The sequence below is a fragment of the Diabrotica undecimpunctata genome, chromosome 7 (genome assembly GCF_040954645.1).
Source record: "Diabrotica undecimpunctata isolate CICGRU chromosome 7, icDiaUnde3, whole genome shotgun sequence".
Lineage (NCBI taxonomy): Eukaryota > Metazoa > Arthropoda > Insecta > Coleoptera > Chrysomelidae > Diabrotica > Diabrotica undecimpunctata.
The window spans coordinates 58,584,235-58,607,350 of NC_092809.1; the positions used below are offsets into that span (position 1 = coordinate 58,584,235).

Below are 23,116 nucleotides of genomic sequence, written 5' to 3' on the forward strand. Positions count from 1 at the left end.
CATTTGAATTGCAGAAGCTGCAATGAAAACAGATGTAACTCTGTTTTGTCTACCGTCCAACGCCACCTATGAACTTCAACCACTTGATAAAGCAGTGTTCAGGAGTTTTGAATTTTAGTGAGATGAGAAGGTGTTAAATTTGTGGATGGACAATAATAACGAACGTGCCAGCAACCGTGCAAGATTTTGCCAAATATTTACGCCGGTGAGGAGAAAAGAAAACGTCGACAGGCAATTATTTCATACTTAAATTTTGTTTTTTTTTTTTAGTTATATTCAATTTTTTAATATTTTTTCCTTAATTAGAACACTTTGTATATTAACATATGACTATAGTTTAATGAGTTTATCGTTTAAACAATATTTAGGATATGTTAAGTGTACCAACGTGTTTCAACATTATTGACAATTATTATTTTGAAATGCTCTAATTTTTTCTAAAAATTTTTATATTTTCACGAAATTCTGTATAGACTTTTGTCAAATAATACAAATGCTAATTAATATTTCATTAAAACGTCATCTTGTTTCTTTTATACCTGTTAATTCTCGTAACAGAAAAAATGTAGGCACAGAAACGCCAATTTCCTATTATACAGTACTTAATAATGTACTTTAAAATAACTAAATAAAAGATTTACCCAATGAGTACGTCCATGATCCCGTAATCACATACAAATAAAATATTATAAGTATTATTATAGATAGAAAATGAAAAAATATAAAACAAAAATATAAACACTCAACCTTACTCTTTGTCAATTATTTACATACAAATAAAATATTATAAGTATTATTATAGATAGAAAATGAAAAAATATAAAACAAAAATATAAACACTCAACCTTACTCTTTGTCAATTATTTCTTATACTTATTAATATGAGGAACATAATTGTTAAAATAAAATTCTCTTAATTTTTTAATATTTATATATATATATATATATATATATATATATATATATATATATATATATATATATATATATATATATATATATATATATATTTTGTTTCAAAACGTCTTGCGTCGTTGTCCGATGCCTAATTTCCACGAATTTCTATCATTCCATTGTTCTTCGGTCAAGTCTCGGGAGCTCATTGCCTTTGTTATTCCCTCCTTCCATGTTCTTTTTGGTCTTCCTCGTTTCTTACGATTTGGTGGTATCCATTTCATGGCGATTTTTGGTAGTCTTGTTTCTTTCTTTTCTTTGAACATGGCCATACCATATAAGTTGTTTCCTTTCTATGTCTGTTGCCAGTGATCCATCTACCCCCATCCGATTCCTTATTTCATTGTTTCTAATTCTGTCTGCCCTAGATATTCGAAGTGATCGTCTAAATACATCCATTTCTGTTGCTTCGAGTTTTCTTTTATTGCTTTCTGTTAGTCTCGCATGTCTCTGTACCATAGGTTAAGCTGGTTTTTATGAGAGATTCATATATATTGTATTTTCGTCTTTTACCAATTTCTGAGCTCCAAAGAACTCCGTTAAGGCAACCAATTGTTCTACGGGCCTGGGTTATTAGTTTTCTAATTTCCCTATTGTCTGTGCCAGGGGTGTCGAAATCAATTCCAATTTTTTAATATTTTACTACCATAATTATTGCTCATCTTTTTCAATAAGCTCGAATATCAATCCTTTCGAGGTCCACACGCAAAAGTAACAAAACGTTTTTATTTGCTACAAATAACTGCCCTTGAATTTGATAGTAATATACATGATTTCTCCTTAAAATATATCATTATCTTTCACTTCCGTATACTTTAGTATCGTCCTATCTATTGCATCTTTCGGGCATAAATCTTTTGCTGAAATTGGACATTTAATTTCGACAATAATATTATTACCTATTAAGTCCCACCAGGTGTTGCAGCTAAAAAAGGATATTCCTTTTGAACGTACATTCCTGGTGAGCATGGGCAAATAGCTAAAGCAAGCATTTCGATTTAATCTTGTACTGCAATGGATTTTTTTCTATTCCATAGGCTGCGAATTTATTTCCTTTAAAAGCATTTAAAATAATGTATTTGGCAACCTTTCTTATGTCGGTTGTTACCTTTAATTTAAAAATCCGGCCGAAATTGGAGGCGATCAGAAGTTTCCTTCTTTCTGAATACCATTTACTTGAATTGCGTTGAGTTACTGTGTTATTGAATACTTTAATACATTCCTCATTATTCTTACGAAGTTCCCATAGAAATTTTTCTTTAATTTTGCCTAATTCGTCATTATTCATTTGGAGTATGGTTTTTTGTTATCTTTTTTTTATTTTTGCAACTTTTTCTAATATGATTTTCTTCGCAAAGTATTTTGGGTGCATTTCGAAATAAATTTTTTTGTACATATATACAGCAGAATTTCTTCCTGTGATGCTTTTGTGAAGGGCTTGGTGAGAATGACCTTTAGAGTTGTACGAGAAAGCAGCAGCGTGGCATCTCATTTCATAGGACCCCCGAGAGCTATAATTAATTTTTTTACTTCCTAGAAATTTGGCTATTACATTACTTTATTGTTCAGCATAATTGTTACTCATATTTTTTATAAGACTATTTGTATGGAATTTTAATCTTGCTGCACATGAGCTAATATCTTTCAAGAGGCTGCATGCTTTCATTGGTATTGTATAATCTGTTTCTGATGATTTTCTGTGACAAAAATAATCTGCGAAATGATTTTCAAATACATGAAGATGGCTATTAGATATATCATTTTTCAAAGGCTTTATTTTTAGTTCACTTGGTTTATCTGACTGTCGATGGTATTCAGTTGCTTTTGTAACAGCGGTTCTTAATCTTAATATGTTATTTTTTAAAAGCTTTCGTAAGAAAATTGGTACTAGTTTTCCATCGGAACTATATCGTTTTGTTGATTACTCTTTTAATCTTTTACAATAGTTTCTTGGGAGGTGGTTACGACATTCAAATTTCTCAACGACATTATTACCGTATGGTCTATTTAATAAAATTTTTTTATAAACACTACTATTTCCATTGGCTATTAAAAATTTGTAAGTAATTCCATGCACGTACCTACTACATTTAAATCCATCTAAAATTATTTGACTTTCCATTGCAGTCGAAGCTTTTGTAGAATTTTTATAACATACGTGTTCTTTATTTTCTCCGTATAATTTACAGTAGGAACAGTACTTGTTCCTAACACCAAGATACAGAATCTTTTGGGTTTTGTAGCTAATAATGGCTGCAGCACCAGAATTGGCGTTATAATTTGTTTTATATATCTCTTTGTCCAAAATCAGTCCGTAACAATAGTTATAAAAGGAATATAGCATTGCTAATTTGATTTCTTCTTGTCCAGCATCAAGCATTGATGTTCAAGAACTCTCATGATAATTTTCAATTAAAGAATATTTTTTTGAAAGTGGTGGGATATTTAAAGTGGACGTTAATTCACTTAGTTGCGTGTATCCTCCACCAATACTAACTATTCCGGTTACTGCTACAGAATTTTCGTTAAGGGATGGTTGTTTATATTTTTCAGCTTCTACTTGTCTACATGTTTCTCGCGACACATTGGGCACAAGAGAGTGAATTTGGAATAAAATCCTTTTCGCTTTTCACTAGTCACCGTAATATCTTCTGAAGAGCAATTGAACAATCCGTGGTGAGGGAATTGCAGTATTTGCCTAATAAAATATTGAACATCTACAATTCTTCTTCCTTGTAAAATGAATGGGAGTGATATATTTTATTGATCCCATGAGAATAATAAAAAATGGCAAAAATCGCCAACGCTTATTTATTTTACACCTTTATAGAAACTTACTTCATTTGCAGCAACATGTAAAAATTACATAAAGTATTTTCCACCTAAGAAGACAGCTTTGCAATTAAATGCTGGTAACTTTATTACTAGCGGACCAGATAAGCGGCGATATATTTTACACTACCTTTATAAAAAACATTTTACTGCTCTGTTATTTCAATCAGCACTTCTCAACAAGTTATCGTTTATTGGTTTTAATATTTTATTGCAATAGTACGAGCACGGAATATTTATTTAAACAGTGAATTTATTACATGTTAATTGTTTTAAATTTTTTCTGACGTATCGTATAATGTAGGTTTATCCAATAATCAAAGTTATGCCTTTACAAGAACATACTATTTAAAAAATAAGGAGTACCATGTCTCATAATAATTGTAATCTCCTTTATACACACTTTAAAAATTTGTTTAGTAATGTATTTCTTAAATCCACACAATCATTGAAAAATTATTTATGCTATTTAAAAACATCTTTCTGTTAACGACAAAGTAGATCAAATTCAAACTTGTCATCATATTACCCTCCTGTTTATTGTTAAAAATTAATTGATGGTCGTGGGTTGTATTGGTGTTATTTAATTTAATAATTTAACAAAATACATAATAGCAAAAATCTTATTTAAAACATGCGAACGGTTTTTACAAATCACAATCAACGCAGTGTTTATGCTTTTTAGCATTGGCTGTTAAATCATTTGTGTTCGATTGTTTCGTCTGTTCTATAACCCTCGTCCTTTTTAGGGTGTAGTATTTGTATATAAGTACCTATTTTTTATAGTAGTGTAGTGAAGCGGAACTTTAAAGCAAAATGAGTAATTTGGAAGAAAATAAAATACAGTCGAAACGTAGAGTGTTATCTCCAGATCTCTAGGCGTTTAGTTCTAAAAGTAGAAAGTTATGTCAATATGGAAAAAAATAATATGGGTCCATTGATATCTTTTATGACAGTTCAGAAACGCACATGCGATGCTTGAGGCACAGAATAAGAAACAATTGTTTCTTATTCTGTGCTTGCGGTATCTCAGAGAGGACATTCCGAAGAATTAATAACATGAGTGAGGATGAAATAAATAAAGTAAGCAAGAGAAATCGTTGACATCCAAAAACTTTAGATTTGCACCAGTCAATTAAACTTGCAATTAAAAAAATATATATATATATATATATATATATATATATATATATATATATAATATTATATATATATATATATATAATATTATATATATATTATATATATATATATATATATATATATATATATATATATATAAGAAATACTGGATATTAGTGACTGTCGATATAAACAAACAACACAGTTTATTAGGGCTGAAGTCAGAAAGTTTGGCCGGGATGTAATATATATATATATATATATATATATATATATATATATATATATACATATATATATATATATATATATATATAATATATATATATATATATATATATATATACATATATATATATATATATATATAATATATATATATATATATATATATATATATATATATATATATATATATATATGTATAAAGCCAAAGAACATGTAACAATTAGTGCTGTGTTACAAAAAATAAAAGACAAGGAACTGTGTGATATTAGTTTAACAAGTTTGTGGAGAGTGCTGAAACATTTAGGTTTTCGATATAAAAAGACAAATAATAGACCAAGTATTGTGTGAACTCTCTAATGTTGTTTCAAAACGGTGGCATTTTTTAAGAAAATACATGAACAACAAAACATCTGATAGTCCGGGGCAAGTTGTATTTTTAGATGAAACTTGGATTTTCGCTAAAGGAAATATGTCAAAAACATCCTGGCAAGATGGCATTACAAAATGTTATTCTTCTAGATGTTCCTGTAATGGTAAACGCTACATTATACTTCATGCCGGAAATGATGAGGGTTTTATTCCTGACGCTAGTTTAATTTTTCCGTCCACAAATAATACAGGTGATTAACATGGAAATATGGATGCAAATATTTTTGAAGAATAGTTTGAAGAAAATTTGTTAAAAAAATTGGAGCGACCATCCATAATAGTGTTGGATAATGCATCCTACTACTCAAGAGTAGAAGAGAGATTTCCTTCAAGCAGCTGGACAAAAGAAATAAAGTTGTGGTTGACAACAGAAAATTGATCACAGTGATATATTTTTAAAAGTCGATTTACTTCAAAGGTGTGGAGAGCATAAAATTCAAAAGAAATTTGTTACTGACCGAATGGCTCTTAAATATGGTCATGAAGTTCTTCGACTTCCGCCCTTCCATTGCCACTATAATGCAATTGAGTTAGTTTGGGGCATAGCCAAAAATTTTTATGATAAACATGCATCCAAAACAACAGATGACGCTATTGTTCTTAGTTTATGAAAAGAATCGCTAGAACAAATAAAGGCAGAACAATGGCAAAATTGTGTTATGACATAATCGTTCAGTCTTTTCAAACCGAGCGAGTTATATGTGAGGTCCGGCCTCTAATTATTCGGATAGACAATTCAGATAATGACGACTCTGATGTGAAATATCAGACAGTGAATAGGACAAATCGTTTGCTAAAAAGAAGTAACAAAAAATTGTTTCGAGAATTCAATTCGTACTTTGTGGTGTGTTCTAGTTAAACGATAAAGTACCTTCGGTCTACTTACTGGACTGCAAAATCTCAATTAATGGACTACATGTGTTTAAACCTTTTGTTTTGCTGAAAACTCGGAAGTGATTTAGTGCCAATTTGTTTCAAGGTTATATTTAATACATCTTGGATGTATTTTATTCAAATTTGGACATACCAGCAACTCGGCAAATATTTTCCAATTTTACTGTATGCAAAACCAGTCGTATAATTTTCACTGTACGCAAAATAGAGACCTTGATGAACATTTGATGTTCACTTCTTTTAACACGCCCTGTATATACATATTATATTCATTTTATTTGCCTTTTTAATTGCCAAATTAAATATTTTTACTTTTCAAGCGATCGGAATTAAATCTTAACGCCTCACTGATCATATCTTAATTGCATATCGGCCGTCCTAGGATAAAAGGACTTTACGAAAGCTGCATTCTTCACATTTAAAACGCATTTTGATTTTTGTCAAAATGAATGAATGCTTCATTCTACAGAAAAAGTGCTAATAAACATTTTTGTTCAAATGATCTCAGCTACATTTCTTGTTGGAAACTTTTTTTACGGCGTACAGATTCTTGGTAAATCGATGTGTTCCGTTTCCCCCCTACCTACGAGGGGGATTTAGAATTTACTAGTGGCAAACTTTTTGTGGTCCCAAAATTGACATTCTCAGACAATTCAGCTTGTATTCAGACTGGAGTATAAGCACTAAATATTATCTCAGTTGATCTTCCCCAGACTTAGATCCAGCACCAAATTATATTTTGATATTTTCCTGTAAGAAATTATTTGTCTGGATTTGAACTCACGTGTATTTTGCTCTCTGTTTTGGCATTCTTCCCATTTTTGTAACAAATTTTAACTTATTTTTAAATAAAACACATCAAATTATAGCAAAGTAAATCATATATTTTAAAAATAAATTAATTTAAAGTAACTTTAACAACTACTATAAACGTACACAATATATCTTTGTAATTGAAATACAGTGTCCCTGCTAATAATTATAAAAGGTCATTTTTAACTTTACATGTAACTGTCAGTTTGTTTTTAATATGTATATCACAGATTACAATAATGAAGTAACATTCATAAAACATGAGGCAGTAAAGAGTTTTCTTTATTAAAGTTATACATTTAAATAAATTGGCAAGTTATACATTTCTGAAACTATCAACAATTATCATACACCCATTTAAGTTTATAATTTTGCGCATAATTATCAAGTTCACAGTACACCAACCAAAAATTTTCATTCCTCAATAGTATTTTTAATACAATGCTTTGGACATAATTAAAGTGTTAGTTTTACAAGTTCTATACATCTTTTTTATTTATTAGTTTTAATGAGAATTCAACACAACTTCAGTTTAAAATACATTTATTTTGATGTTTAGATTTCCACTTTGGAAATCGTTCACACAATACAAATTGTTTAAAAAAAAACCATAAACATTTGAACCTTTTTTTTAGTGTTCTAATTGATTCAGTTTTATTTTGTTAAAAAATTGCATATAATTCGTTTGTTACTTTTAAGTTACAATTACTGGTTGTATACTAAAAAAAAAACACCTGCGCCTGGTTGTATAATAACTTCCAACAAATTCTAGTCCGTTTCAAACTTTGTCCAACATTGCAAAAAATTAATCACTAAATTTAATAGGCTGGAGCTGAGTTCAGTGAATATCCTATGCCTATGTCGGTCGTTGTTAGTACCAGAGTAAAATTACTTACAGTTTTATATATCATATTTCTGATGTTTCATTAAAAACTGGATCTTATTTCATCTTTATATGAACTTTCATCTGTATATGAAGTTTCTAGTAATGAACCAACTTCAGCTACAACTTTCGAGAGCTGTGAGACTTTGTCGTGATAGAGGGCTTTTCATACTCGGTTGTGGCCGCCAATTAAGTGAGGTGAACATGACCGAGTGGAACCTAAGGATGACTTAACTCCGGCTATCATGTGACACCTAGAGTTCATTAGTCTAGTCACCGCGTGGAGGACTCCGCGGGAGTGACCGTCCGTTCTCTAGCTTCGCTTGGGACAAGAACGGGCTAGGAACAAACAACGGAAAAGGAACACTGAAAGTAATGAGGAAAACAAGTTCTCACGTCTAGCAAATTTTGTCCTCTGTCACCCCATCCTCCCATTCTCTATATTATTCCCCCTGCAGGGTTCTTTACGGCAATCTGTGGCCTCCATTCTCACGACATGACCAGCCTATCGAGATCTCTGAAGTTTCCATTTTCTCCGTTTCCTTTACTCCCTATTCAACAGTAATTGAGCAAAAATAATCACAAAAAAATAAATAATAAATGTTTCGAGATGTGTAGTATCTTCCTTTGATATTATTTAATATATTTATGTCTGTTTAAGAAAAAAAGTAACAAAACCATAAACAGTAGCCCTATAAAAAAAATTTTGAAATTATATTTTTATAATAATTACCTTTTTATTCGCTAAAGATCAACACTTTTTCCTTTAAATATATATTTAATAGAATTTATAGAATTGTTCATAAACAATATAGATCTTTTCTGAAAACAGATCTTTTTTTATAATTAATTCCTAGTTTACTACATTGTTAAAAATGATAATTTATAATACTTTTCAGATTACATTGTATAGCATTAAGAGCGCATTAATTATTTGCTAAAGCAAACTATTCTGACGGTTTCTTCGTGAAATGTCGATTGATCATTGTGTATATCAAACCTAGTGTTAAAGATCCTACTGCCGCCCCTTGGGCTCCGACTCGAAGGTGCATTAGGTATACACTTGTACTCATCTTTCCTTTATTTTTATAGGCATAAATTCCATATCCTACTGCTGCAGCACAAACCCCAATAGCTGAAACAAAAATATTTTTTGTAATTTTTTTTCTTCTATTTATTGCTATTTCTATAAATAAAAACTGATAGTTAGATCACAGAATACATCACCCAACAAGAAGCGAAGTGAAGGGCATTTTCGCAATCCAAATTTATGTGAGAATCCGCCATGTTCTAATTAGTTTAACTGTCAACCTATAAAAACTGCAATTTGTTTACGTATTGAGAAGTGTTGTTTCGGTGTGTTGTTTAATAGTAAAAAAACAATAATACTGTTATACATATTTTTGTATATATACATATTTTAATACCTTAAAAAAAATCCATAAAAAGTAATAGAAATCTCTATTTTGAAATTAACTCTCAAATTCAATCGCTTTTTTAAAGTACTAAAATACTTTTAGAGTACGTTAATTTGTTTATTAAAAAAAAATCGATATTTTTGACTTAAGACCTTTTTACTTATCAGTACAGAATTTATATATGGGTTATATTAAATTTTACAGAAAAAAACATAACAGATCTACTTAAAAAACATTAGTTTTAATAATTACTTTGTTCCTCAGTGTAACTATAACTTTACTACTGTTTTGAACGACTTCCTCATTACTTTTCTTAGTAAGTAGTGTAACTGTCATTCTCCCTCCGAAATATCTGTCCTACGAACATCAAAGGTACCGACAAAGCTTTCGCTTCTTGTTGGGTGGTGTATTCTGTGGTTATATCAATAGGAATAACGAGCAGGCTAAGCCGACTATATGGAAAGGACTATATGGAGTGTTAAAAAACTTCATATGTAAAGAATATAATCCATATAAATTTAAGGAGCAAAATGGGTTCAGAACTGGTAGATCCACACTAGACAACATTTTTAGCATAACCCAACTAATAGAAAAAAACTTTCAAGAGCATAACAATTAAACTTACAGTCAAAAGAGCATAAATATTGGACTCAGTCGCAATGGGATTCAATAGAATGGAGTGATGTCCAGATTAGAAGTGTGTGTCGGAGACAGTAGGAGTCGCGTCATTCGCAGGAAAAATGAAGCTTTCTTACATTTTATCGATGGGGTTTTAAACACAGACAAATATTTGAATATTTTATCTCTTTTACGATTATGGAACACCGTTTAACATCAGCTGAAGATTTTTTGTCTTACAACAGGACGGCGCAGGTTGTCATACCTCAAAAAGAGTTTAAAATGGATTGAAGACCATGGCAAACCACTTCTGGAATGGGTTTCTAACAGTCCCGACTTCTCCCCGATAAGACTTTGTGGCGCGAAATGAAAAAAGCTTTGAGAAAACATCCTGCCAGGTCCGTCAACAAATTGAATGAAAAATTGCAAGAAATATGGGATTTGTTTACATTAGAATTTTGTCAGAACTTGGTAAAAACTATGCCTCGAAGAATTGTGGATGTCATTAAAAATTAAGGGGATGTAACTCAGTGGTAAATTTTCACATTGGTTTTTGTTTATATTACATATTATTTCACTTCTAAGATCTATCCATTTGAATAGTTTAAATTCATGTAGATTTGGACTCCAATTTTCTAGGATCGGTTGATTGAATGTCTTGAAAACGTCACTTCTTTACAAGTGAAACATCTTTACACAAAATGTGTAACCTGCCTAGAAAATTGGAGTCCAAATCTACACGAACTATTCAAATGGATAGATCTTAGAAGTGAAATAATATGGAAAGATATTTGTTATTCTCTCAAAGCTTTTAAATTGTATATCAAGGCAACTATTTTAACTGAAGATCAACTCTTTGACAAACTGGGAATTTTGAAAGACGTGGCTACAACTGAAACAATTGGTGAGTGGAATAGACAAGAAAAAAAATAGTGAATATCGATGACTTGAAGTTTTTAAGTGTGTAGATCAATATTAAAACTGAAAAACTTTATATTACATATTCTGTGCGTTTCTTTATATTTATTATTATTCTGTTTAATCAATAGTTTTTATTACATTATAAAATATTTTCTATAATTAGGAAATTCAAAAATGTTCGATGCATTAAAACTCAATCTAACGTTGGGCCAACTCATATGGGAAGGGGCTCGTAGTGTACTAATTGTAGCAATTGTAAAATATTAGGGTTTCCTAGTCAATAAAAAATTTATTTCAGTTCATACATATATACAGGGTGTCTTACAAGTAGATTTTAGTATTTAAACTTACGTTACGCCGACCCTGTTCGAAATTTTATGGAAACAATACGTCAGCCGTAAGAGTATTTTGATGAATTACTAAATGGCAATAATAAGTCAAACCAAAGAGAATGTATGGAAACAGAAGCAAGAATCGAAGACTTAGAAGACATAGAAGATAATTCACCCAGCAAAGAACAAATCGAGGAAATCATAAAAAATCTGAAAAACAACAAATCCCCTGGAAGCGATAACATAACAGCAGAGATGATGAAATATGGTGGAAAACTGCTAAATAATTGGATATACAAGATCATAAAGGAGATATGGATAAAAGAACGAATACCAGAAGATTGGAAGGAAGCCATTATTTGCCCATTACAGAAAAAAGGAGACAAAACAGAATGCAGTAATTACAGAGGAGTAGCGTTACTAAATACCGTATATAAAATCCTATCAAAATCCATAAAAGATAAGCTAGAAAAAGAAGTTGAAAATATAATAAGCGAATATTAGTGCGGATTTAGACGAGAGAGAAGCACAACGGACCAAGTATTCATAATCAGAGAATTACAAGCAGAAAGCTATGAACACAACTTACCAACGATAGCGCTATTCATCGACTTCCAGCAAGCATACGATAGAATAAAAAGGAAGGAATTAAAAGAGACCCTTGAGGAACTGGGAGTTAGCAGAAAGTTGCGTAACATGATACATCTTACTTTAGAGAATACAGAAAACAGAGTCAAAGTAAACAATCATGTATCGGACAAATTTATAGTAAACAAAGGATTAAGGCAGGGCGATCCTTTGTCATCATTACTCTTCAATTTATGCCTAGAAAAAATAATGCGAGAAGCGAAAATCAATAGAGAAGGACTCCTATATCATAAAAGACACCAAGTTTTGGCATTTGTGGATGATATAGTGTTGCTGGCAAGAGGAAAAAAAGAGCTACAGGAGATAGTACAGAGAATAGTAAAAGCAGCAAAGAAAATGGGACTTTACATAAATAAAACTAAAACAAAATGTATGCAGTGGACAGGGTTCAGGGATGGACAAAAGTTTAAAGTAGAAGTAGAAGAAAGATTATCATACGAATTCGAAATGGTAGAAAGATTTACATACCTAGGTACAATAATATCACGCAAACCTAACATTAAAGAAGAAATACAAGCTAGAATAATGGCAGGCAATAGAAGTGTACATGCTCTTAGTGGAATGTTGAAAAGCAAGTTTTTATCAAGAAAGGCAAAAATACAGTTATACAAAACAACTATACAACCAATAGTAACGTACTGCAGTGAGACATGGACAATGACAAAAAATGAACAAAATTTACTGGAGATATGGGAAAGAAAAATCCTGAGGAAGATATATGGAGGAATAATAAGGGACGGTTTATGGATAAGAAGATCAAATGATGAGTTAAAGAAATTATATAATCAACCTAACATAATAGGAGTCATAAAGGCACAGAGACTAAGATAGCGAGGTCACCTAGAAAGGATGCCGAACACGAGGACTCCAAAAAGGGTACTGAACTACACTATAACTTTAAAAAAGAGAAAAGGAAGGCCAAAAAATAGATGGAATCAGGAGGTAGAAAAAGATATGGAAGAAATTGGACTAGAAGGCCAGAAAAGAAAAATGAATAACAAGAAGGAATGGAGAAAAATCACATATCGAGCCAGAGAAGATCTCAGTACATAAAGGAAAGCGGAAATGAAGAAAGAACAAACTTTTTAAGCCATGGGCCTCTAAGGCCTTTAAATATACACTACATACGCTATTGTATATATATATATATATATATATATATATATATATATATATATATATATATACGTCAGCCGTGTAGCCGACACGTGCGGATTTCAATTACCATACCATGGAACAGTGGACGAAGACACAGCGTGCCTACATGGTTGAGGCGTATTTTAAACCCAACGATTTCTATACAGTTGTTGGGCGGCATTTTTGTGCGCGGTACAATATTAGACGCGTGAGTGATGCACCATCCGCGATGTTAGTGCACGCATGGGTAAAGAAATTTAGATAAAAAGGAGTTATTACAAATGTGAAACATCCAGGCAAACCATAAACTGTTCGAACTCCTGTCAATATAGCGTTCACTTCGCAAACATGCACAAGCGCTAAATTTTGCTCGCGCTAGTATCCAGCGTATTTTAAAGAAGGATTTAAGTTTTCACCCTTACAAAGTTCAGTTCAGCCAATATTTGAAAGAAACTGATCACTTACTGAGGAAAAATATTTCTGATAAGATCATGACTCGTTTTTGGGATGACGGTGGCTTAGAAGGGATTTGTTTCAGTGACGAGGCTCACTTTCACCTTAATGGATATGTCAACAAGCACAATGCTCGCTATTGGTGTCCTGAAAATCCACATGAATTACACCAGAAAAAGTTTCATTCAAGAAAGGTGACGGTTTGGTGTGCATCGATGCATGTCTGCATCGGGGATCATCGGACCCTACTTTTTTAAAGATGCTAGGGGGCGCACGCTAACTGACAACAGTGCACTATACACTGCCATGTTACGGAATTGGCTACGTCCAGAATTGCAAGACGGTGTTACGCCACACACAGCGAACACTTCAATAAACGCCCTAACAGAAATTTTTCCAGGCACAATGATTTCACAAAATGGTGATATTCGTTTTCTCCCAAGATCTCCTGACCTTACCCCTTTAGATTTTTTTCTGTGGGGATATTTAAAGAACATCGTCTACGCTAACCCACCAGCCACCATCGAAGAGGTGAAGCCAAATATTCGCAACGATATTAACAACATTACAGTGAATAAGTGTGAGTGCGTCTTTTTCAATTTGCGATCCAGATTGCAAGAGTGGTACGAGCGAGATGGTCAACATCTAACCGACGTGTTATTTAAGAAATAAAATCCGCATGTTCTTTGTGTCTATTTTCGTAATAAATGTTTTTCTAACAAAAAATTTATTAAAATCCTTTGTAAAAGGTTTTTAAATATATACCTTTTACAAAGGATTTTAATAAATTTTTTAATATATGGTATACAGCCAAATACAGGAACGTAGATTCCTTGTGGATTTTTCTAACAGGTTCTGAAACAGAGTTTTATTGATTTAACAACTAAAATCTATTCTGAGACACCCTGTACTTAGGAATTAAGCTAACTAGTACAGGACGAAATGAAGAAAACATACAAGACAGTAAAAGAAAGACCCTAAAAGTGACCATAAATTCGATTTATGGTAAAAAAATATAAGAGAGGAGAGCCGCAAGATCTCGGTTAGAACACATAACAAATGACGATATTAGGAGACAAATGGGAGTACAAAAGAATTTAATAGAAGAGAGAAAAAGAACAACATTGATGCATGAATGTTAATCAACCACTTTGTTTTTTACAAACCACTCAACCACACAGCTCTTGATAAAGTTAATGATAGATACTCATCTCTTATAACTACTTAAGAGATACTTGTTTTGTCGTTTTTTTTGTGTACTTCATCCATAAGGCGTAATTAGACATAAACATATAGATAACAATACATTTTAGAATAATAACATCTCTATTTAGATCAAACTGCCAATGTCAAAGAACGAAAATAATATACTAAGCAGGACTCTCTACGAAAACGGACTGCATCATCTCGTACAGAGGATGGATTGCGTTCTGGAAAACCAAGAGGTGATATTGGGAGCATTTTTCGATGTAAAGAAGGTATTCAAAAAACCTACGAAACAATTACAAGGGTGATTAGTCAAAAAGAATAGACGAAACTAGATGCAGATGGATAGACTGCATGCTGAGGAGCCATGTGATATATGTAACGTTAGTAGGGGATAGTGTCAGCACAAGTAGCCACGAGACAGAAAAGTGTTATGCAGTAGTGACCTTGGTTTATAACTCAAATCAATATTATTTCCCTACTATGTGCTTTCTGTTTTTCATTCTCTGAAATGAAAATCTGGACCATAAAGAAAAAAATTATTGACTAACTAGAAAGATTTGAGATATAGACTTGCAGAAGAATATTAAATATAAGTTGGGTAGACAGAATACACGTGCAGGGAAGAATGAAACAGAAAAGGAAGCAATGACAGTTAGGATCAGAAAGTTGCAATATTCGGTAGTCATGTGATTAGAATAGATGAGTATTTGTTACTACAGATGTATAATACAAGAAGAAAGGAGCTCCAGTATTAAAAACGAAAATAGCCGTGATGATTTCCAACCACCTAAAATGTAACGGTACGTAAAGAAGGCACTTTATAGATAAGATCTTTCAGGTCAGACTGCAGAAACATCTACCAGACCAAATGAACCCAATGAAATCTAAGTGCTTATCTAAATTGAATTTTAAAATAAAAAGATATCCCCTAATTATCTTCTCTAATCATATCATATAATTTTTATGGTATATATTAAGCAAATAAGGATATTTATATCGGTGCTTTTAATCATATCTTAAAACACTACTTATCAGTACAATAATCAGTACAAGACGTGATAAAGTTTTCGAGAATCAGTTTTTACACTCAAATGCAAAAATTAACTTAAATGCTTATCTATAATGCATATTAATGATTGGATTTTAAAACAAAAAGATGTATTCGTTAACGATATTGTGATATGAAGTGTATTAAACAAACAATCAGATTTAAATAAATTCTTTTTACCATATCACAACTTATTGAAGCGCAAAATTCATGGAAAATGCCCCAGTTAAGGGAATGCACAAGTTTTTATCCACAAAATTGATTAAAAATACCCATAAAAATATAACTTATGCATTAACCCCACTTACAGCTGGTAAGTCTAGGCGGACGATCCAAGCAAATATTCAATGAAATAAAGCAATGGAGAACCACTTCATTAAATTCTTTAGAGTACCCCTAGAAAAGCTATCATGACTAAAGCTTTAAAATTATACATTACTGATCAGGGATACTCTCATATCCCGACATGGCTGCGAAGGACCAAGGGGCCTCCAAGGTTGTCACTAAGCGAAACCCTTGACTAATAAATGAAGCGCAGATATCATTTAAGAAGCTTATTAAAAAATGCTCCTAAAACGTAAAGCAAAATACATAATGCTATCAACGAAAAAGACAGGAATAAAATCGACATCATGGACTTCAGCAAAATGTGCTGAACTAATGTAAAACGTAAAACAAATAAACATCAAATATATTGCTTTGACAACACATGGTTTAGAAATAATTCTAAGTAAACACATAGACAAAAAAGTAACTAAATTTTACTCAATATCCGACAAAATAATGCCCAGATGGATTTATTTCTGTGACTAAAAAGTAAATAAATGATGAAAACACTAGAAATGAAATGTCATGGATATATTACTAGACCCATGGAGTTTAAGAGGGCGAAATAAGAGAGAAGACTAACTAATCACATTTGCAATGGAAAAGGACCAAGTAATCACCAACATATTTCTCAAATTACCACAAAGATTATATACATGGCGATTACTAAGAAACGAGTCACCTTTGTAAATCAGATTTACTACATTTTAATCAACAAAAAGATTAGTAAATTTCATAACATATGTAAAAACATACTATCTTGAATGTTGCACTAGCTAATGTGTAGAATATAGTAGCAATTGAATGAAAATAAAGGGATTTGAATTTTTTTCTGATGGCATTCTGTTAGGTGACATTTTTTGAAAATCATCTTGGTCTCCTAAAAAATCCATTAATACAGGGAAAATGTTTTATTTTGGATTAAAAGCTTCATTTTAGATAATTTATAGATGAGGCATGAGTTAATGACTGTAGCCTTTAATACATAAAATAATATTTATGAAGCCACCACGTTTTACTGCAAGTTTATCTTATAACTTGATAGCGTCTGGTCAAATGTATCTACATAATTTATGTTTTGATTGTAATCAAATACAGAATGGGGACATGATATTTGACATATGCCACCATTTTTTTTTATTTTTGAAGCTACTTTCCCAATCTGTTCAGGGTTGTGAAAGTTGGAAAGTATGTTTATGATTAGTCTATCCTTTCATAATGCTATTTTTAACGCTACTAAATCAGAACTAAACAAAGCGCCAGGAGAAGATGGAGTCGTAATAGAAGCTATAAAGATGGGCGGACGTGCCATTCTCAACCAAATAAAAATGTTGTTTAACCTTTGTCTAACAGATTGTTGCATACCAAAAACATGGAACAATGCAGTAACAATTTTACTACACAAGAAAGGAGACAAGGCGCACGTAGAAAATTACAGATCAATCAGCTTATTGAACCACATCTATAAAATGTTTACCCGAATAATTACGACAAGACTAGAGAAAAAGTTAGATTTCTACCAGCCCCGAGAACAAGCTGGCTTCCGCTCAAAATTCGGAACAAACGATCACCTACAAACAGTAAAAACCTTAATAGAAAAGTCGCTAGAATATAACAGACCACTGGTACTTATCTTCGTAAACTTTCACAAAGCCTTCGACACTGTGGAATTAGACAGCATTATAACTGCTCTGAACAATAGTAGAATATATTACCGGCTCACAAAGTTAGTACAAACATTATACCAAAACGCCACAAGGCGTGTAAAACTACATGATACCACCAAAGAAGTTCATATCAAGCGAGGTGTGAGACAGAGCGACACTCTCTCACCTAAATTATTTATAACGGTCCTCGAATACAGCTTTAAAATGATAAAGTGGGAAAATAGAGGAATAAAAATAGATGGAGAAATGCTCAATCATCTGCGTTTTGCCGACGACATAGTACTTAGTACCGAAGATCTGGGTAAAGCACAACAAATGGTACAAGAATTAGAAAACGTATCTTTAACAATAGGTCTAAAAATGAACATCAGTTCATGGTGGTAGAATTGACAGAAAAGTACATATATCTTGGTCATGAAATCAGAATAGGCAAGGACAACCATACCTGCGAATTTCAACGACGAATAACACTGGCTTGGGCGGTGTATGGTTCACTAAGAGACATCTTTAAGAGCAACATCCCGATAGCTATGAAACGGAAGACATTTGACCAATGCGTTCTTCCTATTATGACATACGGAGCTGAAACTCTCACGCTCACAAAAACAAAAGCACTAAAAATGCGAGTGGCACAAATGCGCATGGAAAGATCAATTCTCGGCGTGACAAAAACAAGACAAAATAAGGAATCAAGACTTAAGGAAAAGAACAGGTATCAGTGATGTCGTCGAACGTATAGCCAAGCTGAAATGGAATTGGACAGGTCACATAGCGAGACTGAAAGACACGAGATGGACCAGAAAACTAATTGACTGGCGCCCACGAGAAGACAAACGCAGTAGAGGACGACCACCAACACGCTGGATGGACGACATTAGAAGAATATCCAAGAAATGGCAACAAGAAGCACAGAACCGTGAAGAGTGGCGAAAAATGGGACAGACCTATGTCCAGCAGTGGACAGAAGAGGTTGCATGATGAAATCAGAACTGCTGGTGAACCACTAATATTGTGCTCAAGTCTCTCCAAGATATATTTGGACGAGCTATAGCCTGGATGCTGTGTTCTTCAGGTCCTCTAAGGTACATTGTTAAAAAAAATTCTAAATAACGGATGTTTCAGATGATCAGTGATTCTATCTTTTTATATTCTCATCACCAAACACTTTTTTTAGATTACGCAAAATACTCATAATATCTGTAGTTCAAAAATAAATAACCAACATATAAGTTATTCATATTTTCTGAGGTGCAGAATGAGGTTCTCAAATCTTTGTACTCATGTACCTCTTCCTAATCATCTCTTGTTCCTGTTGACCAAGTTATTTAATTTTTTTACAGTAGACTCGCGATTATCCGAGTCCCACGGTTAACCGAGGCAAAATTTTGCCTCGGTTTTACTTTTATAGTCGTACTTGTTGAATCACAATATCGAGTAATAAAAAAGGGGTCGATAAGTGGTCCAATACTCCAAGCAAAAGCTATTGAATTCCAATAGAAGTTTATAGATGGAGGAGAAAACTTTTGTGCTAGTGAAGGATGGATTGACTTATGGATCCGACAATTGAATATTTGCGGCGAAAAACTTTCTGCTGACTCAACTGAAATTGGACATTTTATTTAAAATTATAAGACATTATCCTTAAAGATGGACTAACTTCAGACCAAATATTTAACTGTGATGAGACAGGCCTTAACTTTAAAATGCTTCCATTGAAAGCACTAGTTGCTAAAAATGAAGGAACTGTACCAGGTTACAAAAAAAGCAAAGAGAGGGTCACAATCATGATTTGCAACAATCATCTGGTTCATTAAAATTAAAACCTCTTTTAATTGGAAAATCCAGAAATCCAAGGGCATTCAAAAATTTCCAAATAAATTGCTTACCTACAATCTATAGCAACCAACGCAATGCATGGATGTACTGTAACACTTTTAAGGACTGGTTTTTTAATGACTTCATGCCAGTCATTGATGCCTACCTAATAAACAAAAATCTGCCCTGGAAAGATTTGTTGTTGTTGGACAACGCACGATACCACCCAGATGCGAGTGAATTGATTAGTGGTGAGATACGAGCTGTGTTCCTTCCACCCAATGTGACGTCTCTCATCCAACCCCTAGACCAAGGCGTTATAGAAGCAATGAAGAGGAATTATCGGAGGAAGCTTCTTCAGGTACTGATAACTAAGCTGGATGAAGGGCTGACTGTAATTAAGGCATTGAAGAAGATCACAGTTAAAGATGTTTGCTATTGGATTGCATCTGCTTGGGATGATGTAAAAGTGTCCACTATTCAGAAGTCATAGAAAAAATTATTTAAGATAGACAACAAAACACAAGACTTTCAAAATGAAACCGATGTCTGTGAAGTTGATTCTATAGCCAACCTAGCCAATCAATTACCAGTAAAACAAACAACCGGAAACCAAGACATCATCAATTGGATGAATCTAGATGAAGAAATGGAACTAAAAGATGATGCAATTGCCAATTTAGTTCTAAACGTCACCCATAAAGAAGAAGAAGAAGATACAGATGAGATAACTCAAAAGATTTCCCATTCCGATGGATTGAAATCCCTTGAAGCAGCTCTCGCATACATCGAGCAACAAGAAGAATCAACATCATTAGATGTCCTCCATTTTCAACGTTGGCGCAATATCGCCGCCTCAAAAAGAGGAATGAAGTTGAAACAAAAATCAACCAAAGACTTTTTTAAACAGTAACATTTATAAGGTAATTTTTTTATCTTTTATACTACTTTTATATTAGTTTTTAGTTATTAAAATAAACACATTAAACATTATTTAAGTAGGAACACATTTTTCTATCAGTATAACAAATCTCAGTGTGAACCGAGTTTTTTCAGTATCTGAGGTAGTCACGGTCCCAATTACCTCGGATAATCACGAATCTACTGTATTTTGGAAAAATTAATTCTATTTGTTTATTTTTATCTTGATCATTTGAATATATCTTTGTCTAGCATTTTTTTAACAAATAATCTGTGATCTTTTCTTTTTTGTTCCTTAATCTAAGTAACAACATAGAGAGTTACCTTGAATGATGAGAGTATGAATACCTTTATATGAGGTGACTTGGACTCAGTCATAGATGCGAAGATAGTTTCTTTCTATTTGGAAAGGAATGCGAGGTTGAACAACGGGGAAAGAAGAGAACCTAGAAACCACTGAGACATATTGTTTGAGATGGCAGCCAAGAGTAAGAAAATAGAGAAGAAACAATATTGGCCACTGGGAGGGAATATATCGACAGAAGGTATGGTAAATTGGAAGAGGTAATTTTACAGAAATTGAGCTAATTGGATGAAAATGAGTACAATATTGATGCCTGTAAAAGTAATGCATGATATGGAGACAATGCAAGATACTAAACCAGAAGAAGAAAATTAAAGTTAAAAATAATGCATACACAAGGTGATAGAAAAAATGTGTGGAGTAATGCCTACTTGGTGATTCAGAATCAGTTGATGATCTCCTCTGATAGACCAAGAGCCATACAGGTAACCACTTAAGGTAAGAACAGTGTTTGTAGATATGTGTGTGAGAGGTTAATATTGTATTTGTATAGCGATCAATTTGGCCAAAAGTATGGAAGACAGAAAACCTTATTATGATTCATAAGGAAATGGCAAATATGTTTCCAGACTTTTTAAAAAAACTATGTTATCAAGTGTATATTCATTAAATGAAAGGTTTTTAAGATATTACTGAACAAAGTTGTAAAGTTGTATGGACCAATGTGATTACTGATTGCCAACATTCACAGAGGATAGGCACCAACAGAAGAAGACTAAACAAAATAACTAAGGAAGAGAAAATCGTCTGGGCTAAATAATGTATCTAAGACATGATGTAATTAAAAATTAAACTTTAACTGTGTCTGTGTAGTTTGACCTTGCACATGGATGTAAGAACATCATTATTATAAATACTCCCATTAGGCACTTTTAACTAGTCTTGGTCTGTAAATATCACTACTGATAATTTAAATTAAAAATCAATGAATCAAAAAGCATACTCACCAATTGGAAAAACGGGTGTTTCTTTAGATTTCCTCAGAAGTTTGTCAGATTGACTTTCTTCTTCATAGTAAATTCTAGGAGGTTCGTTCATTGTGGCTAAAATAAAATGTATGCGTATATATCTATATTTAAAACTCAATTTTAAATCTTAGATAATTAGTATATAGATGGTGCAATCAAAAAAAAAATTACTCATAATGATTACTTACTAACTGACATGGTTGCGATTTATTGGTAGTGTAGAAAACGTGCAAAACAAAGGAATTAATAAAAATATGGTACAAAATTATGACAGCTACTTAACTACTCCTAACAAACCTTAATTTCAATAAAACACGTTATCTAGAATTAACTTTTAAACCTTAACCTTGTCTAGTGGAATCTTCCTTATAACAAGGTTTGCCAAAATGAGAAGGAGTGGGGGTGGAATCCCATGATTCGTTTTCACAGACGTCATGTATTGCGTAATCAAGGTCGTGGCATATACATGCTTGGATTTTTCCTAAAGATGGGAATAATCACCAGTTCCGAGATGACGTTCCAAGATCCTTTTAACGAGTTACTCAGTTACTGCAATAATAAAATAGTTATTTTATAACGGATATCCATTAGACTGCCCATAAGAGGAGATTTATGTAGAATCTATAAATAATTAATCTATCAAATAATAGAGAGATTTACTAATATAATCGTTCTTATTCAATAATTGCTTTTCGCCACAGTATTCAATATATTGCGTTTGTATTGGTATGATCAGTTTATATAAGCATGTATATACAAATATATATGCATGTAATTTATTAGCATGTAAACTGCGTGTTATTTTTCAAATTATAAAAAATATAGTTTATTATTTTGTAAATCTTGCTGTAAATTATTATTTTGATTGTTTTTTTTTGTTACTTGGTGAAAAATTCTTCTGATTTAATTTTATCTGACTCATTTATATTGACAATTCAGACATACATTATATATTTTAAAGTAGACTTTAAAATGATATTGCCAATATTGTTGAGTTGCGTTCCTGGGACGACTTTACTTGTAAAACGGTTCATTCGATTACATGAAATCAACTTTAACTTGAGAATATCCGTCAGAAAAAATCATAGCATGTAATTCGTCTTTTAAAAGACCAA

General features: G+C 32.3%; 1 protein-coding gene across 1 annotated transcript; it reads right to left on the reverse strand.

The window, feature by feature from the left end:
• Positions 1-7,322: 7,322 nt before the first annotated feature.
• Positions 7,323-22,385, reverse strand: LOC140445386 (HIG1 domain family member 1A, mitochondrial-like). The gene is made up of 3 exons (XM_072537367.1): positions 22,190-22,385; positions 21,981-22,076; positions 7,323-9,290 (listed from the first exon to the last, which is right to left on the reverse strand). Exons 1-3 carry the CDS (start codon positions 22,197-22,199, stop codon positions 9,103-9,105), a joined length of 294 nt encoding a protein of 97 aa, XP_072393468.1. The 5' UTR covers positions 22,200-22,385; the 3' UTR covers positions 7,323-9,102.
• Between the last annotated feature and the right edge of the window lie 731 nt (positions 22,386-23,116).

Excerpts from the sequence above, each read along its gene's own strand:
- LOC140445386 (XM_072537367.1), bottom strand. Across the intron at positions 9,291-21,980 it reads AACACCCGTTTTTCCAATTG|CTATTGGGGTTTGTGCTGCA; the intron begins GTGAGTATGCTT and ends TTTTTGTTTCAG.